General features: G+C 40.7%; 1 protein-coding gene across 2 annotated transcripts in view; it reads right to left on the reverse strand.

Annotated features, from left to right (window-relative positions):
- Positions 1-269: 269 nt before the first annotated feature.
- Positions 270-18,211, reverse strand: part of PPA1 (inorganic pyrophosphatase 1) — a 90,210-nt gene continuing 72,268 nt past the window's right edge. For both annotated transcript variants that reach the window (XM_053691934.1, XM_053691935.1), the window contains 7 exons: positions 16,601-16,687; positions 16,268-16,394; positions 6,355-6,482; positions 5,994-6,076; positions 3,807-3,876; positions 2,089-2,128; positions 270-539 (listed from right to left, as the gene is read on the reverse strand). In XM_053691934.1, coding sequence (XP_053547909.1) covers positions 508-539; positions 2,089-2,128; positions 3,807-3,876; positions 5,994-6,076; positions 6,355-6,482; positions 16,268-16,394; positions 16,601-16,687 — 567 coding nt within the window. In that variant the 3' untranslated portion in view covers positions 270-507. The remainder of the gene's footprint in view (positions 540-2,088; positions 2,129-3,806; positions 3,877-5,993; positions 6,077-6,354; positions 6,483-16,267; positions 16,395-16,600; positions 16,688-18,211) is intronic.

Genomic DNA, 18,211 nt, shown 5'->3' on the forward strand with positions numbered 1-18,211 from the left:
TTTGATTAGTATTTTTCTACATTCTCTGCACCTTACTTCCATAAAGCTTGTTTGGGAAAAAATAAATACATTAAAATACGTAGAGAACACAAGTGAGCGGAAAACCAAGCATGCAGCTGCCATAGGTTTATGCTACAGAGCCTTACTGACACGAACGTGGCGCTGGGTACGGTGTTCAGAGACATTTTTGGTAACTGTGCTTGCATAAAATAGAGGCATATAAATATATTATCGTGTCAATGTGTAGCAATATAAAAATTCAGGCCGGGTTATCAACAAAAGTAGCTTTATTTCCTTCCAATGTAAATTTACCTACAGAGATTGGAAAACCTGCAGACCACATTAACAAATGCAGCTGTAACACAAGGAGACATTTCTGTTACATAAATATTTAGGATCCAGCTAGAAGCAGTTTACGGAGGTCTAATCTTTAACCCATGAGGTGCTGTGTGCGATGGTTATAACGGCTCTGGATACAGATCTCGTCTACTTGGTAGATGGCAGAAATTAGTTCTTCTGGTAATAGTACCACTTGTCCACTGCAAATGAAATGACAACAGGGGGAGGGAAAAGAGAATGTGTCACACTCAGTATGCAGAGTAAATGCTTCTTTCACATCAGCGGTTTTCAAACCTGTCCTCTGGTGTCCCTAACAGGTCACATTTAGAGGATATCTGAACTAGATCAGCAGATTAGTAAACTGTTATTTCACCTTCTCTCATTTAAGGTGATCCTGAAAACCTGGCCTGTTGGGGAGGCCTAAGGACAGGTTTGAAAACCAGTGCTCTAGATGTTCAGAAACTAAAAAATTATCCAAAGGCTTTAATATTGTCAACGAAAAAACAAACAGGAGTAACAGAGCACCACTGCCCCTCATTGTACACCGTCCCCACTCCGTGCCACGCACTGCACGCCCACCCTACCCCGTGCCAGGCACTGCACGCCCACCCTACCCCGTGCCAGGCACTGCACGCCCACCCTACCCCGTGCCAGGCACTGCACGCCCACCCTACCCCGTGCCACCCCACACTCACAGTCAGCTCAAGCAACATGAAAAGGTTAATGTGAAAGCTGACCCCTCAGCTTAAAGAGGAAACAGACCTGCCATCTACATAAGGTGTAATATTAATCCGTTCGCTATTAGAAAGAGCTGCAACCCACTACAATGCAGCTTGCTTGAGCCGTCTGACAGCCAAGAGGTTAAAGGAACACTAAACCCTATTTTTTCCTTTCATGATTCAGATAGAGCAGCAATTTTAAGCAACTTTCTAATTTACTCCAATTATCAAATGCTCTTTGTTCGCTTGCTATCTTTATTTAAAAAGCAGGAATGTAAAGCTTAGGAGCCGGACCATTTTAGGTTCAGCACCATGGATAGCGCTTGCTTATTAGTGACTACAATCAGCCAACCAACAAGCAATCGTAACCCAGGTTCCGAACCAAAAATGGGCCGGCTCTTAAAGTGAAGGTCAATTTTCATGTGAAAGTGCCCGTTTTTTTAAAAAAAAACTATTAAAATCAGGGGCACTTTCATTCATTAAAATTTCAGCCATTCTATTATACTTCCCTTTTCTTCTTGAAGCCGCTCCAGAGCTTCACCAGCCCCTCGCAAGCCTCTTCATACGTCAACAATGACGATTCCGGCATCCTCCAATCACGGCTTCCCCCCCGGGGTAATCATTGCCTGAGGCAACGCCATGACTGGAGGAAGCCGGTGACTTCATTGCTGGGTAAGTAGAGCAGGAAGTAGCAGGCAGGGCATCTTTTCAGATCGGCGATCCGGCGTTTCCGAAGAACAAGGTAAGTTTTTTTAAAAACCGGGCACTTTCACATGAAAATTGACCTTCACTTTAAGCTTTACGTTCCTGCTTTTTAAATAAAGATAGCAAGAGAACGAACAAAGAAAGATAATAGGAGTAAATTAGAAAATTGCTTAAAATTAATGCTGTATCTGAAGCATGAAATAAAATTAGGGTTTAGTGTCCCTTTAAATATGAAATCTAATACAGACGTCAAATATCAAAACAGTTTATGTTCAGCTTCCTCAGAATGAAATCAAGTGGTCCCGGTACAAAGCATCAGATTTACCTTCTTCTGGGATGGTGTTTGCAGGACCACATGGCGGTGTCTGAAATACACAAAAGGTCATCGATTAAAAAGTAAACATTATAGAAATACAATCCTTATGTGCAGGGTCATTAGCAAGTAACGGTTTAGTACGGAGCTTTGCATTAATGCAGCTAACAAGGGACAGTGCCTGATTCCCGAGTGCTTTTAAATGTGAAAGGAAAACACAAACACAAGTTATTTAGAGTTAGAACTGAATTTCTTGTTGCACAATGTCTTTATAGAGGCTGTACTAGAATAAAGGGAAGCATTTTATTATAAATCAATGGCTGAATATATAATGGTTTATAATCAATCAAAACATGAATCTATATTTACTGGGTTTGATGAAACTCCCTTTAAAATACATTCTCACATTTACAAATATATTTTATTGTGTACATTTATTTCTCTACAGGGCTGGGCACTTCTGCATAGAAAACACAAGGGACTGTTAGTTTATAGTTTTGGGAGTTGTGCGATCCTATAAACTATTCCTCAAGCACACACGTTATTATAATTATCCCCAGAAGCGCTCAAGCACACACGTTATTATAATTATCCCCAGTAGGGCTCAAGCACACACATTATTATAATTATCCCCAGTAGGGCTCAAGCACACACATTATTATAATTATCCCCAGTAGGGCTCAAGCACACAGGTTATTATAATTATCCCCAGTAGGGCTCAAGCACACACGTTATTATAATTATCCCCAGTAGGGCTCAAGCACACACATTATTATAATTATCCCCAGTAGGGCTCAAGCACACACGTTATTATAATTATCCCCAGTAGGGCTCAAGCACACACGTTATTATAATTATCCCCAGTAGGGCTCAAGCACACAGGTTATTATAATTATCCCCAGTAGGGCTCAAGCACACAGGTTATTATAATTATCCCCAGTAAGGCTCAAGCACACACGTTATTATAATCATCCTCAGTAGTGCTCAAGCACACACATTATTATAATTATCCCCAGTAGGGCTCAAGCACACACGTTATTATAATTAACCCCAGTAGGGCTCAAGCACACACGTTATTATAATTATCCCCAGTAGGGTTCAAACACACGTTATTATAATTATCCCCAGTAGGGCTCAAGCACACACGTTATTATAATTATCCCCAGTGGCGCTCAAGCACACACGTTATTATAATTATTCCTAGTAGCGCTCAAGCACACACACATTATAATCATCCTCAGTAGTGCTTAGCACACACATTATGATAATTATCCCCAGTGGCGCTCAAGCACCCACATTATAATTATCCCCAGTGGCGCTCAAGCACACGTTATAATTATCCCCAGTAGGGCTCAAGCACACACGTTGTTATAATTATCCCCAGTAGGGCTCAAACACACACGTGATATAATTATCCCCAGTAGGGCTCAAGCACACACGTGATATAATTATCCCCAGTAGCGCTCAAGCACACATGATATAATTATCCCAGTAGCGCTCGAGCACACACGTTATTATAACTATCCTCCAGTAGCGCTCAAGCATACATGCTATTATAATTATTGCTACAAAATATCCTCCAGTAGCACTCAAGCATACAAATTCTAACTATTCTTCAAGTAACGCTCAGGCATAATTTATAATAACTTGTGCTTAAGTAGTGCTCAAGCAGAAGTTGCTAGGTATCTGGCCTCAACTGATAGCAATGTTGGGTACACATCTATACTCACGGCTTCGACAATTGCTTTTGCTTCTTCCTGCTTGCAGACAAAAGGACTCTCAAGGACTGTGGTATTAGTGCTGGGGAGAAAATATATTTTTTAGAGTACCGTACATGTTACAGCAGAAAGAAATAGCAACAGCTGATAAAGAAGCCCCATGTGATCAGTGCCTGGGGGGGTGAAACGCACGTCAGCTGTCAGCTATATGCTATAGCCAGAAATGCCTGTGAACTCTTGTGCAGCTGCATGTCTGCTGTGCCTAAAAGGGAGAGAAGATTTGGTGGCAATGCTAATACTGGAGAGGAATGGCCATGTTGGAAATGCCACATGACTAAGAAGTTGTGAATTACATTATTATTGCTGGATGATTGGGAGAATCCCACTTTAGCGCTGCAGGAGCAGGCTGGGCATTACTTACTATAGCGTGGGAGGAGTTGGACGGAACAAGGTCTATGTTTGTGGGATCTGCTCCTAACCCTCATGCAGAATTCTTGTTCTATGCTTTCAATTGCTGGATACATCCTTGTATTTACTCATAGCTTTTCACAGCTTGGCATTACCATATATTGTTGTCAGTATTGATGCTCACAGCAGCACACTCTTACTAATTGCTTATGTATAACATAGCTATACCCCCTTGGAATCAGCATAGATCCCTATTTACATATCCCCCCTTGGACATATACCCTTCTTATTAGTTGGGGTGAAATGTCAGCTGGGTGTTGCCGTTTTCTGTCATGGGTAGAAAATGCGAGCTATTTGCTTTACTACAAATAGAGATATGTGCACATATTAGAATATGCTCTTGGCTGCCTTTTTACCTATAGCATTCCTATGCTTTATTCAGCGATTTTAACCTTTTAACTTTTTGAAAACATTTTGTATGTGAAATCTGTCTCCTGCACCATAGTAATGTATTTTTGGGATAGATTATAAGTAAATTTTTGCTAAATATTTCCTAAGAGCGCTTGAATCCCTTACTTTGTTTTAAGGAACGTATCATCTTTTCTCCTCTTTTTCTTTATATAAATTAAGCAGATACAGAAAACTCTAATTTTATAAATTGTGAAATTACATCATAGGCCGAAGGAAACAGAACAAACGTCCCACAACAGATTTGCTCAGCATTACTACACACAAGGCCTCTGGTTAAAAACAAAAACCTTATTGTCACAGAACACTTGCAGGTCGCCTATAATGGGAGTCACAGGTCATTTTCTCTACACAGCCAACAGCAAGTTAACAAGAAATAGCCTTGGTAGTGGGGGAACATATTAAAAACCTAAACACTCACTTCTATAAAGGATTCTTTCAGCCGCCTGAAGGTGCCAAGTAACATAGAATACTCTTAAGTTAATGTCAATAGTTCAGCTGGCACACATGCTACCCGCCATAGACACGTGTTATTTAAAAGGTTAGAAAAGGTCAGACTATTTGATCTCCTGTGGTAAATACAGATCACAAACTTCATATTGTGACCTATTGAATTCTAATGGTTTAGGTCTGCCTGGAAAGTCACCAGATCAGGGAGAGACAGAGAAACGAGCATCTCATTCTAGTTTAGAAACAGACTCAGGAGGGGGTCAGTACAGGTACCGTCTTACAGTGATCTTTTCCTTCACATCAGTCTAGCAGGAGATATTACTTGTGTTTGCATATGCACTGAGGTTTACCCCAGACCACAGCGTGGCAAGAAGCCTTCACACAACAGGTAAAGCTTCCATAGTTACTAAATAGATTTTAAGATAGAATTTTTATACCTTTAACATGTACTGCTAATCTCTCTAGTATAAGTGCAATCATTTCTGCTGAACCACTCCTGAATCATGAAATTATTTGTCAATTCAAAGAGTGGGACTGTGTGCTGCACCCACTATCTTGTACGCCATTAAATCATACGACTTATATCTGGCCTTGGTTGTCCGTTCAGTGTACAGACATTTATATAACAGCAGAGATGCATACATTGGACACTAAAGCCAGAGTCAAAATGTTACTTACCTGGCACAGGCGGTAACTGGAACGTCGCTATTGTAATGCTAACATCCATAACCACACAGCTGTACAAGCACAGAATTACAAGTGCGCAGGGTAACCCATGTGACGCTTATGCTCTTGCCATAAAGCTATATGTCTGCTTATGCAGTGCACAGTTTATACGTTTATATCACATACATTTATATAATATACACTAACCAGTTTATTTCTCCTCCTTCCGTCTTTTTCACCAGCGCCTCCCAGTGATCATAAGTGCATTTTATTATTTGTATGGCAAAGTCCTGGCAGGCACAAAAAACACAAAGTACATCAGGGCAAGTAAACACCCCCAGGGCACACTGATTTATTTCACGCATGAGAATGAACCAGTTGGTGTTAGAACTTCATACGACAGCAACATGTTTTATTCATTTGCTACATCAGAAAGAATAGGCCTGAGGATCTCATCTCTATTTATGCATCACAGGCACATGTAAGATGTTTAATAAGTAGCTGCTTATTGCCCCCAAGCCCCTCTTATCGTTGCTTCATTCGGGAGAATTAAACAAACTTCCGTTACCTTATTTTTAAATTCTGCATCAAAAGCGAACTGGTTTTCTGGTTTCCCATCGGGCACCTTGTACCGTCTAAACCAGTCAACTGTGTTCTCCAGATAATTAGGTTTCAGCCTCCTCACATCTTCAATGTCTAAGAGAGGAACAAAAGAAATCACATTCTATAAACTGCTGAACATGAAAAACATTGTGATCAGTGAGGGGCATCCCGAAAGAATTATGGTTTTGCTTGTACCCAGTAACTGCGGACGCTCCCACAAGCAAATGTGATAAATATGCCTAATTAATATCCACATAAAAATCACACCAATGAAACCACCCCCAGCACACGTTTTCCTTTGCTTTAAATAAACAACATAAACAGCTTATTAATCTGTTCCTATATGGGCTGGTTAAGTGCTGTAAGAATGAAATTAGAAAGCAGCAGAACTACACAGAGAGAGTAAAAAAAATAAAAAGGGTATTATCTATCTTTTAAATAATAAAAAATTTTCTATTAATGCATCATAAGAATCACTGCAAAATATCGGTTTACAAAATAAAATGGTTTAAAATCATTTAAAAGGCCACTACATTGCACAAATGCCTAATTCTTTTAGCACAACCGACCCTGTATTTAATACTACAAAGGGAACCAGAGCAAGTCATTTTTATAATATAACGTCCCTTTAACCTTTAAGGACAGGGAATTTCAGAGAAAAACTTGGCAAAAATGCTAAAAATGTTCTGGCCTTTTGGGCATTACTCAATTTAAACAAAAATAAAACCTTGTTTTTTTATTCCCCATTTACCTAACAAAAAATATTTTTAGTAGAAAACCAAAAAGGTATTGATCTAGGACTATTTTAATATTTCATGCAACAGTTTCGGCTGATAAATGTGATCATATAAAAATAAAATGTTAACCTTTTGTCAAACTTGTTTTCACTGAAATTATTTACATACCACTTGTGCAGTCATAACACAAATGGTTGTAAAAGCTTCTCTGGGATCCCCTTTGTTCTGAAATAGCAGACATGCATGGCTTTGCCATCGGTTTTTGGTAAATTGCAGCTGTGCACCATACTTCTGAAATTCCCAGCAGTGAAGGGGTTAATCAGGTAGCTAGTAAGGTTAAGTTTAGCTGTAGTATAGGGATTACCCTCCCACCCTGACCCCTACCTGATCTCTCCCAAACAGTTCTCTTCCTTCCCCCACACTGATCACCACCATCTTAGGTACTGGCAGACAATCTGCCAACATTAAGATTTAGGGCAATTTCTTATTTTTTTATTTCATTTTTCTCTCTGTGCAGTGTAGGATTTCCCATTATCTTCCAACCTCGCTAATCCCTCCCCCCCTCTAACTAGTGTCTGCCATTTGAGGTTCTGGCAGCTGTCTGCAGGTACCCATTGTCTATTTTTAACACATTTTATTTATTTAAAAAAAAAAAAAAAAAAAAAAAAAAAAGATATATAATAATAAAAAATGATTTAGGGTAGTGGCCTCCCCACCTCCAAGCGATCATTTAGTAGCAGATCCCTCCCTCATTCCATGAAAACCTATTTTCTGCAGTGTAGTGGTCCCGCCCGCTCGTCTCCCCTGACTCCCCCACAACCCGGTGCAGAGAGGGACACAGAGTGACTCTGCGCATTGGTGAGCTTCTGCACTTCCCCAGTCTTGGAGATCGCCACAGAAAGAGCCCAGGACATAAGAGCAGTACAGGGTATAGCGTTGGTTCTTAAAAGGGACACCGAACGCAAATTTTTTCTTTTGTGATTCGGATAAAGCAGCTTTCTAATTTACTCGTATTATCAAATTTTCTTCATTCTCTTAATATCTTTATTTGAACCAAAAATTGTCTAGTTCCTAAGCTTAGATGCCTTCTTTTTCAAATAAAGATAGCAAGAGAACAAAGAAAAATTGATAATAGGAGTAAATTAGAAAGTTGCTTAAAATTGCTGCTCTGAATCATTAACCCCTTAACGACCAAGGACGTGCAGGGTACAAAAAAAAGTCAGTTAACGACCAAGGACGTACACTGCACATCCTCGGTGTGGAAAGCAGCTGGAAGCGATCCTGCTTGCTTCCTGCTGCTTTCCGGTTATTGCAGTGATGCCTCGATATCAAGGCATCCTGCAATAACCTTTTTAAGCCAGAGTGGCTCTCTCTGCACCGGACATCGGTCTCTTTCTTCGTTGGTGGGTGTGAGCCGGTGTGGGAGGTGGGTGGCGGCCATCGATGGCCCTGGTGATGTGGAGGTGGGCGGGGATGACCAGGAGCGGGCGCGCACGTGCACGGGGAGGGAGCGGGTGGGAACCGCTACACTCCAGAAAATTTTATAGTAAAAAGTAGGTAAAAGTGGGGAATATAAATGTTTAAAAATACATCAGTTAGGGGGTGGGGGTTGGTCTGTGGGGGGAAGCTACACTACAGAAAACAGGAAAAATATATATAAAAAAAAAAAACATATTTGTTTTGCAAACTGGGTACTGGCAGAGAGCTGCCAGTACCCGAGATGGCCCCCAATAAGGCAGAGTTGAAGGGTTAGAGAGCTGTTTTGGGGGGTCCTACACAGCAGCATATGTAAATATAATAAAAAAAATCAAAGATACCTTTCTATTTTAGTACTGGCAGACTTTCCGCCAGTATTTAAGATGGCGGGGACAAATGTGGGGTGGGGGAGGGAAGGGAGCCGTTTGGGAGGGATCAGGGGGTGTGATGTGTCAGGTGGGAGGCTGATCTCTACACTAAAGCTAAAATTAAACCTGCAAGCTCCCTACAAACTACCTAATTAACCCCTTCACTGCTAGCCATAATACACGTATGAATACACGTGTGATGCACAGCAGCATTTAGCGGCCTAATTACCAAAAAGCGACGCCAAAGCCATATATGTCTGCTATTTCTGAACAAAGGGGATCCCAGAGAAGCATTTACAACCATTTGTGCCATAATTGCACAAGCTGTTTGTAAATAATTTCAGTGAGAAACCTAAAATTGTAAAAAAAAAAATTACGTTTTTTTTCATTTGATCGCATTTGGCGGTGAAATGGTGGCATGAAATATACCAAAATGGGCCTAGATCAATACTTGGGGTTCTCTACTACACTACAGCTAAAACTAACCCTAGAAGCTCCCTAATTAACCCCTTCACTGCTGGGCATAATACACGTGTGGTGCGCAGTGGCATTTAGCATCCTTCTAATTACCAAAAATCAAAGCCAAAGCCATATATGTCTGCTATTTATGAACAATGGGGATCCCAGAGAAGCATTTACAACAATTAATGCCATAATTGCATAAGTTGTTTGTAAATAATTTCAGTTAGAAACCTAAAGTTTGTGAAAAAATTTGTGAAATAGTGAACAATTTTTTAAATTTGATTGCAAATTGAAATGGTGGCATGAAATATATCAAAATGGGCCTAGATCAATACTTTGGGATGTCTTCTAAAAAAAAAAAATATATACATGTCAATGGATATTCAGGGATTCCTGAAAGATATTAGTGTTCCAATATAACTAGTGCTAAATTTGAAAAAAAGTGGTTTGGAAATAGCAAAGTGCTACTTGTACTTATTGCCCTATAACTTGCAAAAAAAATCAAAGAACATGTAAACATTGGGTATTTCTAAACTCAGGACAAAATTTAGAAACTATTTAGCATGAGTGTTTTTGGTGGTATTAGATGTGTAACAGATTTTGGAGGTCAAAAATAGAAAAAGGAAATTTATGCTTACCTGATAAATTAATTTCTTTTACGATATACCGAGTCCACGGGTTTCATCCTTTACTTGTGGGATATAATCCTCCTGCTAACACGAAGTGGCAAAGAGCACCACAGCAGAGCTGCTATATAGTTCCTCCCTTAACTCCTCCCCCCAGTCATTCGACCGAAGGTATAGGAAGAGAAAGGGAAAAAAAAACTAACAAGGTGCAGAGGTGACTGAAGTTTATAAAAAATAAATCCTGTCCCAAAATGACAGGGTGGGCCGTGGACTTGTCAAATCGTAAAAGAAATTAAAATTTATCAGGTAAGCATAAATTTACTTTTCTTTTACAAGATATACCGAGTCCACGGGTTTCATCCTTTACTTGTGGGATACCAATACCAAAGCTTTAGGACCCTGATGAAAGGGAGGGACAAGACAGGAACCTAAACGGAAGGCACCACTGCTTGAAGCACCTTTCTCCCAAAAATAGCCTCAGAAGAAGCAAAAGTATCAAATTTGGAAAATTTGGAAAAAGTATGAAGGGAGGACCAAGTCACAACCTTACAAATCTGTGTAACAGAAGCATCGTTTTTAAAAGCCCATGTGGAAACCCCAGCTCTAGTGGAATGAGCCGTAATCTTTTCAGGAGGCTGCTGTCCAGCAGTCTCATATGCCAGGTGGATGATGCTTTTCAGCCAAAAAGAGAGAGAGGTAGCCGTAGCTTTTTGACCCCTACATTTCCCGAAATAAACAACAAACAGAAGATGTTTGAAGGAAATCCTTGGTCGCTTGTAAATAAAAAATTTAAAAAACGAACCACGTCCCAAGTTATGTAACAGACGTTCCTTCTTAGAGGAAGGATTAGGACACAAGGAAGGAACCACAATTTCCTGATTAATATTCTTATTTGAAACAACCTTAGGAAGAAATCCAGGTTTAGTACGCAAAAACACCTTATCAGGATGGAATATAGGATAAGGGGAATCACATTGCAATGCAGAAAGCTCAGAAAACTCTTCAGGCAGAAGAGATAGCTACTAAAAAGATAACAGCTTAATATCTATGGAATGCATGGGTTCAAACGGAACCCCTTGATAAACATTAAGAACTAAATTCAAGCTCCATGGCGGAGCAATCGGTTTAACACAGGCTGGATTCTGATTAAAGCCTGACAAAATGCCTGAACGTCTGGGACATCTTCCAGACGCTTGTGAAGCAAAATTGACCAAGCAGAAATTTATCCCTTCAAGGAACTAGCTGATAATCCCTTCTCCCATCCTTAACGGAGAAAAGACAAAATCCTAGGAATCCTAATCTTACTCCATGAGTAACTCTTGGATTCACCCAATAAAGATATTTACTCCATATCTTATGGTAAATTTTTCCAGTGACCGGCTTGCGAGCCTGAATCAGGGTATCCATGACCGGCTCAGAGAAACCCTGCTTAGATAAAATCAAGCGTTCAATCTCCAAGCAGTCAGCTGCAGAGAAGTTAGATTTGGATGTTGGAACGGACCTTGAATAAGAAGGTCCTTTCTCAATGGAAGTCTCCACGTTGGCAGAGACGACATGTCCACTAGATCTGCATACCAGGTCCTGCGTGGCCACGCAGGCGCTATTAGAATTACTGAAGCCCTCTCCTGTTTGATTCAGGCAATCACACGAGGAAGGAGAGAAAAAAAAAAAAGGTGGAAACACATAAGCCAGGTTGAACGACCAAGGTACTGCTAGAGCATCTATCAGTACAGCCTGGGGATCCCTTGACCTGGACCCGTAACGTGGAAGTTTGGCATTCTGTCGAGATGCCATCAGATCCAATTCCGGTGTGCCCCATTGATGAATCAAGGTTGCAAACACCTCTGGATGGAGTTCCCACTCCCCCGGATAAAAAGTCTGACGACTTAGAAAATCCGCTTCCCAGTTCTCTACTCCTGGGATATAGATCGCAGACAGATGGCAAGAGTGAGCCTCCGCCCATCGGATTATCTTTTATACTTCTATCATCGCTAGAGAACTCCTTGTTCCCCCTGATGATTGATATATGCCACTGTCGTGATAATTTCCGACTGGAATCTTATGAATTTGGCCGAAGCCAACTGAGGCCACGCCAGCAGCGCGTTGAATATCGTTCTCAGTTCCAGAAAATTGATTGGCAATTGAGACTCCACCTGAGTCCACACACCCTGAGCCTTCAGGGAATTCCAGACTGCACCCCAGCCCAGGAAGCTGGCGTCCGTCATTACTATTACCCAAGATGGCCTGCGGAACCACATCCCTTGGGACAGATGGTCCTGTGACAACCACCACCGAAGAGAGTCTCTGGTCTCTTGGTCCAGATTTATCCGAGGAGATAAATTCGCATAATCCCTATTCCACTAACTGAGCATGCACAGTTGTAGTGGTCTGAGATGAAAGTGAGCAAACGGGATGATATCCATTGCTGCTACCATTAGTCCGATGACTTCCATACACTGAGCCACTGATGGCCGATGAATGGACTGCAGAACCCGACAAGAATTTAGAATCTTTGATTTTCTGACCTCTGTCAGAAATATTTTCATGTTTACCGAGTCTATCAGAGTTCCCAGGAATGGAACTCTTGTCTGTGGAACTAGTGAACTCTTTTCTACATTCACTTTCAACCGTGAGTTCTTAGAAATGACAACACGATGCCTGTGTGAGATTTTGACAGATGATAAGTTGACGCCTGGATCAAGATATCGTCCAGATAGGGCGCCACCGCTATGCCTCACGGCCTGAGAACCGCTAGAAGAGACCCTAGAACCTTTGTGAAGATCCTGGGAGCCGTGGCCAACCCGAAGGGAAGGGCCACAAACTGATAATGTTTGTCCTGAAATGCAAATCGCAGGAATTGATGATGATCCTAGTGGATAGGAATGTGAAAGGTACGCATCCTTCAGGTCCACCGTGGTCATGTATTGACCCACCTGTATCATTGGCAAAATTGTATGAATGGTCTCCATCTTGAACGATGGGACTCTGAGAAACTTGTTTAGACTTTTGAGATCTAAAATCGGTCTGAAAGTTCCCTCATTTTTGGGAACCACGAATAGATTTGAATAGAACCCCTGCCCCTGGTCCAAATCTGGAACTGGGCAAATTACACCCATGGTGTAGAGGTCTTTTACCAGCGTAAGAACGCCTCTCTTTTTGTCTGGTCTACAGACAACCATGAAAGATAAAATCTCCCCCTTGGGAGGAAATCCTTGAATTCCAACTGGTACCCCTGGGTCACAATTTCCAATGCCCAGGGATCCTGTACATCCCTTGCCCAAGCCTGAGCAAAGAAAGAGAGAGTCTGTCCTCTACTAGATCCGGTCCCGGATCGGGGACTGCCCCTTCATGCTGCCTTGGTAGCAGCAGTGGGCTTTTTTGGCTTGTTTACCCTTATTCCAGGCCTGGTTAGGTCTCCAGACCGACTTGGATTGAGCAAAGTTCCCTTCCTGCTTAGTGGAGGAAGAGGAAGCAGAGGATACTCCTTCAAAATTTCAAAGGAACGAAAATTATTTTATTTACTCCTCATCCTGAGGGACTTGTCCTGAGGTAGGGTGTGACCCTTACCTCCAGTAATGTCAGATTATTTCCTTCAGCTCAGGCCCGAATAGGGTCTTACCCTTGAAGGGAAAAGATAAAAGCTTAGATTTAGACGATACGTCAGCCGACCACGACTTTAGCCATAACGCTCTGCGCGCTACAATGGCAAAGCCTGCGTTTTCCGCTGCTAATTTGCAATTTGAAAAGCAGCATCAGTCATAAAAGAATTGGCTAATTTAAGAGCTGTCTAAAATGTCCTCTAAAGGTGTCTCAACCTTCAGAGACTCTTCCAGGGCGTCAAACCAAAAGGCAGCTGGCTGCAGTAGTTACTGGAACCATGCAGGCTATAGGCTGTAAGAGAAAACCCTGATGAACAAATAGTTTCTTTAAAAGACCCTCTAATTTTTTATCCATAGGGTCTTTAAAAGCACAACTGTCCTCAATGGGTATAGTTAAGCTAAAGTCGATATAGCTCCCTCCACCTTAGGGACCAATTGCCAGGAGTCCCTCATGGTGTTAGACATAGGAAACATTTTCTTGAAATTAGGAGGGGGAGAAAAGGGTATACCCATCTATCCCATTCCCTCTTAACAATTTCCGAAATTCTCTTAGGAACCGGAAAAAAACATCAGTGTAAGTAGGTACCCCTAGATAATTTGTCCATTTTACACAATTTTTCTGGGGAAATTGTAATAGGGTCACAATCATCCAGAGTCGTCAAAACCTCCATGAGCAACAGGCGGAGGTGTTCCAGTTTAAATTTAAAGGACGTGACGTCCAAATCTGAGTTAAAACATTTTCTGATTCTAAAAGTTCTCCCTCAGACATAAAATCCCTGACCCCCAAAATCAGACCACTGTGAGAGTGCATCGGAAAAAGCCACTAAGGCCTCAGAGGGTTCGGTATTTACATCAATACCTGGCCTACTGAGTTTACCCTGCAAGACTGGCAGTTTAGATAATACCTATGAAGGGTAGTAAACATAACTGCAGCCATATCTTGCAAAGTAAAATAATTAGACGCACTAGAAGTACTTGGCGTCGCTTGTGTGGGCGTTAAAGGTTGAGACACTTGGGGAGAATTAGATGGCATATCCAGATTCTCTTCAGACTGAGAATCATCCTGAGACACACTTTCATTACCTAAAATATGTTCTTTACAGTGTAAGGCCCTTTCAGAACAAGGACACAATGTAAGAGGGGGTTCCACAATGGCTTCTGAACACAGAGCATTGACTTTCCTCAATGTCAGACATGTTGAACAGGCTATGTAATCACCACAAAGTCTTTAAACACTTTATTTATTGATATAAAGCTCTGCTGTGGCGCCGATCTGCCCCCAGGGATCTTAGCAAAAACTCTAAACCAATCCGGTACACCAGTGAAGAGTTTGGGCCCAACCGGCGCTGAAAATTGCTGCCTGTTTGTGAGGAAACTGCGCAACTGAGGCGCAAAAATAGGCCCCGCACATCCACTACGATGTAAGCAGAGTCCAGCAATCGCATGTAAAGCGGTCTCAAAATAGCCATGTGTGGTAGAAAAAAAACTTAATGGAGTGATGTACTAGCCATGTGGACCCTCATAAAGGAATAAAAACACCAGCCAAACCCTTTTTTTAGCTTGATAATAAAAATCGTTAGGCTGCCCCAGTGTCTCACCATGTCATAATGCATTATAATTCACAGGATCACAGTAATATCCTCTTTTTCTTTTAACAGAATTACTGCTTACCCCTTCCCTCTATGGGAACTATGTCAGCCAGTTCTAATATATCACAGTCTCCTCAGAAATAATTGACTGAACATACCTCAATTCTGCTTGTAGCATGAAAAACGTTCCTCACACTGAAGATTTCTCTAGCATTCCTCAGCACACTGTGGGAACCAACATGGATCTTAGTTACAACTGCTATGATCATCAATCTCAAGGCAGAAATCTTCTTCCATATGCTGCCCAAGAGAAATAGTACTCACCGGTACCATTTAAAAATAACAAACTCTTGATTGAAGAAATTAAAACTATCATTTTATCACCACTATCACTTTACCCTTCCTATTACTAGCATAGGCAAAGAGAATGACTGGGGGGAGGAGTTAAGGGAGGAACTATATAGCAGCTCTGCTGTGGTGCTCTTTGCCACTTCCTGTTAGCAGGAGGATTATATCCCACAAGTAAAGGATGAAACCCGTGGACTCGGTATATCTTGTAAAAGAAAAGTGTGTTTTTTTCCAATTTTTCCTCATATTTTATAAAAAAAATTTATAGTAAATTATAAGATATGATGAGAATAATGGTATCCTTTGAAAGTCCATTTAATGGCGAGAAAAACGGTATATAATGTGTGGGTACAGTAAATGAGTAAGAGGAAAATTACAGCTAAACACAAACACCGCAAAAATGTAAAAATAGCCTTGGTCCCAAAAGGACATAAAATGGAAAAGTGCTGTGGTCATTGTGGTCAAGTTGTTAAAGAAAAAATTAAATTACACTGGAACCTGGGCGGTAGTGACTGGGCAATAATAAATGACACTGGCACCTGTGCAATAAAGTAAGAATGGCACCTGGGCGGTAGCAACTTAGCGATACTAAATGACACTAGCACCTTGACAATAATCAATGACACTGGCAACAGTGCAGTAGCGATGACGTGCACCTAATTAGACATCTCACCGTTGTACAGAGAAGCTTCAGGGTCTTCAATGTTGATTGCGATTATTTTCCAGTCTGTTTCTCCTTCATCAATCAAGGCCAATGTCCCCAGGACTTTAACCTGAATGACCTCTCCGCGCTCACACACCTGGAAACAGTCACTCAATTTTTAAGTGCTTATCATAGCACAACCATGTATTGTAAATCTGACCTATCACTACTGTACCCATAGACCAGCATGTGAAGAACAAATACATACACACACACACACACACAATACATACATACACAATACACACACACACACACATACATATATCACGGTTATTTACAAGAAAAATAAAACCCTGGTACCTTGCTTCCTATGTCACACACATCAATTGGGTCATTATCACCACCAAAGCCGGTGTTCTTGTCAATATGAGCTGGATTCTCCCATGTCTGAAAGAGATAAAACAGCAGGAAAATTAATATGTTAATTCAATTAACAACTGTGCTATAGAGTCGATTAGACCCGTAGAATAATCTCCGCACTTAACTTTTTAGCAACTCTGATTTACAAAGTGAATTGATTAACAAAAATTATAAGGAAAAATCTAACTTATTTGTAGAATGCGGCACAAGATAACACTGTTGTGAAGAACAGAGCGGATACAGCGTTATATCTCAGCTGCATATGTTATCTCTTCTGCAACGCAAACAGTATGATCAGCTGGGAGGTAACAGGTGGAAGCTGGATGATTTTTTTTAGTGAGATTATACATCAGATATTTGAAGGGTCTTTTGAAACTCTGCCAAAAAGAAGATCTGCACGTGCAAGGCACATTTTAAATTAAAGCGAAGTGTAAAATTGGGAGACAGACTTAAAACAGTTTCCATAATTTCTCAGCATTAAAAAGGGGACAGAAAGTGTACATACATACATACATACATATATATATATATAAATAAATAAAACTATAGTAATCTTGTCGCTAACAGACATAGCCACCTGTTAACCGATACGATTCTGTTTCAGGTTTGATAGGTGCTTTTGCAAATCCATGTGCTGTCTGTAAATGGAGTTCATTTCTAAAGATCTAACTATTACGAGTTTTGCGTGAAGGGAAAAAAGCAGCGCTATCAGGTCCTAACGCTGCTTTTTTACGCCCCGCTGGTATTATGAGTCTTGCAGGTATAGGTGTACCGCACACTTTTTTGGCCTTACCGCAAATTAACTTACGTAAATTTCGTAAAGGCTTTTTTCTATGGGACTTCTATAGCGGCGGTATTACGAGTTTGTCCTGGGAGGCCAAAAAGTGAGCAGTACACCCTCTACCGCCAAGATTCCTAATGCATTTTAAAGTCAGTATTTATGAGTTTTACGTTACAAAGCTGTAGCATAAAACTCATAACTAAAGTGCTAAAAAGTACACTAACACCCATAAACTACCTAATAACCACTAAACCGAGGCCCTCCCGCATCGCAAACTCTAAAATAAAATTATTTTTTTATGCTGCCCCAACATCGCCGACACCCACATTATATTTATTAACCCCTAATCTGCTGCCCCTAACATTGCCGACACCTACCTACATTTATTAACCCCTAATCTGCCACCCCTAACATCTCCGCCACCTACCTAGATTTATTAACCCCTAATCTGCCATCCCCAACGTTGCCGCCACTATTCTAAATTTATTAACCCCTAAACCTAACCCTAACTTAAATATAATTTAAATAAATCTAAATAAAATTCCTATTACCACCTAAATTATTCCTATTTAAAACTAAATACTTACCTATAAAATAAACCCTAAGCTAGCTACAATATAACTAATAGTTACATTGTATCTATCCAAGGGTTTATTTTACAGGCAAGTTTGTATTTATTTTAACTAGGTAGAATAGTTACTAGTTATTAACTATTTAATAAATACCTAGCTAAAATAATTACAAATTTACCTGTAAAATAAAACCTAACC

Source organism: Bombina bombina, chromosome 9 (genome assembly GCF_027579735.1).
Source record: "Bombina bombina isolate aBomBom1 chromosome 9, aBomBom1.pri, whole genome shotgun sequence".
NCBI classification, from domain to species: Eukaryota; Metazoa; Chordata; class Amphibia; order Anura; family Bombinatoridae; genus Bombina; species Bombina bombina.